At 41.9% G+C, this 3,226-nt stretch overlaps 1 protein-coding gene across 3 annotated transcripts in view; it reads right to left on the bottom strand.

Annotated features, from left to right (window-relative positions):
* LOC110451942 (diacylglycerol kinase zeta-like) overlaps positions 1 to 3,220 on the bottom strand; it is a 79,416-nt gene extending 76,196 nt beyond the window's left edge. For all 3 annotated transcript variants that reach the window (XM_021500179.1, XM_021500194.1, XM_021500188.1), the window contains exon 1: positions 3,149 to 3,220. In XM_021500179.1, coding sequence (XP_021355854.1) covers positions 3,149 to 3,166 — 18 coding nt within the window. In that variant the 5' untranslated portion in view covers positions 3,167 to 3,220. The remainder of the gene's footprint in view (positions 1 to 3,148) is intronic.
* Positions 3,221 to 3,226: the final 6 nt, after the last annotated feature.

Here is a 3,226-nt window from a genome sequence, read left to right as displayed (position 1 = left end):
GTGTCTACCCACAGAATTAAAATGCTTCCTTGAAACCAGGGAAGGTGGGGTATCTCAGACTTAGTGTCTACCCATAGAATTAAAATGCTTCCTTGAAACCAGGGAAGGTGGGGTATCTCAGACTTGGTGTCTACCCACAGAATTAAAATGCTTCCTTGAAACCAGGGAAGGTGGGGTATCTCAGACTTGGTGTCTACCCACAGAATTAAAATGCTTCCTTGAAACCAGGGAAGGTGGGGTATCTCAGACTTAGTGTCTACCCATGGAATTAAAATGCTTCCTTGAAACCAGGACAGGTAGGCTATCTCAGACTTGGTGTCTACACAAGGAATTAAAATGCTTTCTTGAAACCAGGACAGGTAGGCTATCTAAGACTTGGTGTCTACCTAAGGAATTAAAACGCTTCCTTGAAACCAGGGCAGGTGGGGTATCTTCAGACTTGTCTACCCAAGGAATTAAAATGCTTCCTTGAAACCAGGGCAGGTGGGGTATCTCAGAATTGGTGTCTACACAAGGAATTAAAATGCTTCCTTGAAACCAGGGCAGGTGGGGTATCTCAGACTTGGTGTCTACCCACGGAATTAAAATGCTTCTTTGAAACCAGGACAGATTGGGTTTCTCAGACTTGGTGTCTACCCATGGAATTAAAATGCTTCCTTGAAACCAGGGCAGGTAGGGTATCTCAGACTTGGTTTCTACCTAAGGAATTTAAATGCTTCCTTGAAACCAGGGCAGGTGGGGTATCACAGACTTGGTGTCTACACAAGGAATTAAAATGCTTCCATGAAACCAAAAAATACAAAATACTCTAATTGTATCACTCTGCTGGATATTTAAGTAATCATGGCAAAAAAATCTCATTAAAGTAAATGTATTATATCCCAGGAATAGGGTCAGTCCCCGACCAATCTTGGTGGCATATGTATCCAAATCTTCGTGCTCAGCATCTGCATATATCATTATAGGGTAAGTATCTTACTGTTTCCGTGTTACCACCCAAGGACTAAGTCCCTAAGGGTGGGGGCAGACCCCATAGCTATTTCCTGTAGCATAATGTGATCATCTCGTCATGCTCAGCAAATGTTTTTCGATTAAGGGATGGGGATCTCAGCAATTTCCATGCTATGACTAAGATACTAAGGGACCTAGGTCGTGTCAGACCCAAATGCTAATCCTAGCAGCATATCTTATCAGATTTTTTAATACCCAGCGATTGCAAATGTAGTTAGGGATAGGGATCTGAATCATTTCCATACTTTGGCGAAGGGCCAAAGTCTGTATGGGCAAGGGCAGACCCCAAGGCATATGTATATTTAATAAAATAATAATAATATACAACATTTGATAAAGCGCCCTATCTAGCTAACATAAACCATTCGCTTTACAGTACATAGATATACAATCAATACAATTAACATATACATTAATCAATACAATTTTTGAGGAATTTGCAGGAGCTGCCTTATCAGGCGCTAACTACTAGTCCTATGCCACCTGGCTAATATCTCCCTATACGTGTATGCCTGCGTGTGTGCTGGAGATGTAATGTGTTCTGTTTATAGTGGGACCGTGCTTCCAACGGCATCATTTATAGTGCGACCTCACTTGAATGCTACAGCACAGATATCGCAACATCCACCCAATTTATACTCCACCTGGGTTGTTGGAGTTGTGTGGGCAGGAGAAAAACACTTTCTCTGAATATTCCATTCGTATGGCCACTTCGAGGATCGAACCCCGGCTGCCTGCATGGAAGGCCGGAGTGTTTACCACTCAACCAATCCACCCATAATTGTTTTGCATGTTTATGCATAGTAACAGCATAAACAGTTATAAGATTAGGGATCTCAACTGTTTCCATGTTGTGACCCAGAAAGTATGTCCCTTGGGATGTATATTTCAAAGTTATGACCCAGGGACTAAAAAAGTCTTCAAGATTTGGGCCAGACCATTAAGTCATCATAATAATAACAATTTGAGGTTCTTATATACCGCTTTATCACAACCTAGTTCGTAGGTCGTCTCAAAGCGGTTCACAAATTATTATCCTTGGCTATAGGGCCTTTGCAACTAGCCAATATCTTTCTCGACTCCCTGGGGAGCATACAGCTGGTGCTGCCATTTCGGCGCTAACAGCTAGCATTCTACAATTCTAGCACAGCCTGTAACCATGTATGTATTTACAGCTGAGTAGACTCGAACAAGTGGAGTAAAGTATCTTGTTCAAAGATACAACAAAGTGCCGTGGCGCAACCTTTCGGTCACGAGCCCGACGTACTACCTCTAGACTACCGTGCCTCCAGGTAGCATCTCTATAATATATATACTCAGCAATGTGTATATATGGTTATAGGGTACGGATCTCTAAGTTGTTATCCAGAAACTTTAAGTTCTGAGATGAGCGGCCAGACCTAAGGTTAATTCTAATATCATAATTGTGTTTGTGTTTTTAATGCCAAGCCATCGTAAAAATGGTTATGGGGTGGATATCTCAACTCAACTGTTTCAAAGTTATGATTCAGAAATTTAGTCCGATGCAAGGCTTGGGCCAAACCCCAGAGTCGCTCTTGAAGCATGGTTAAAGAGTGGGGATCTGAACCGTTTCAAGGTTATAAGCTTTTTTTGATCCCAACCATCTGCCTCAAGTGGGGTAGAGGTGGGTTCAACCCTGTCATTGGTATGAGATTGAATACTCACAACCTAAGAATGCTTCCAATCAAATATGGTTGATATCTATGTCTCTTTGTAGACATAGATAAAAAGAAGAAGTCACTTAATACTTAAATTACACCTTTTTGGCCCCATGCCTCAACCCCCCAGAGAGTCAGCACTCTATCTGTACAATATTGAATCTCCTCCCCCTAACAATGTTACCAACCAAATATGATTAATATCCGTCTTGAAGTTCTAGAAGAGAAGTCATTTAAAGCAATATGGCCAAATTACCCATCACTGGTCTCAACCCTCAGCCTCTGGGGAGGTCAGCCGAACAATTTGTACAATTCTGAATCCCCTTTGACCAGGTGAGCTAATAATTTAATCTTCCAACAGAAGCACACTATCATATTCAGACAGAAATGCTGCTTAAGCCATTATTTACATCAGTAACTAAAACTATGGACAGTTAGGACAAAAGCTAGGTACCTACCATACAATCAGGCTCCATGGCGTAACAGTAGTCGCCAGAGGCATTGGTCTCAACCCACAGGTGGTCACTGTTGATGGC

Source organism: Mizuhopecten yessoensis, unplaced genomic scaffold (assembly GCF_002113885.1).
Source record: "Mizuhopecten yessoensis strain PY_sf001 unplaced genomic scaffold, ASM211388v2 scaffold675, whole genome shotgun sequence".
Lineage (NCBI taxonomy): Eukaryota > Metazoa > Mollusca > Bivalvia > Pectinida > Pectinidae > Mizuhopecten > Mizuhopecten yessoensis.
This window is presented reverse-complemented; position numbering and strand designations above follow the sequence as displayed.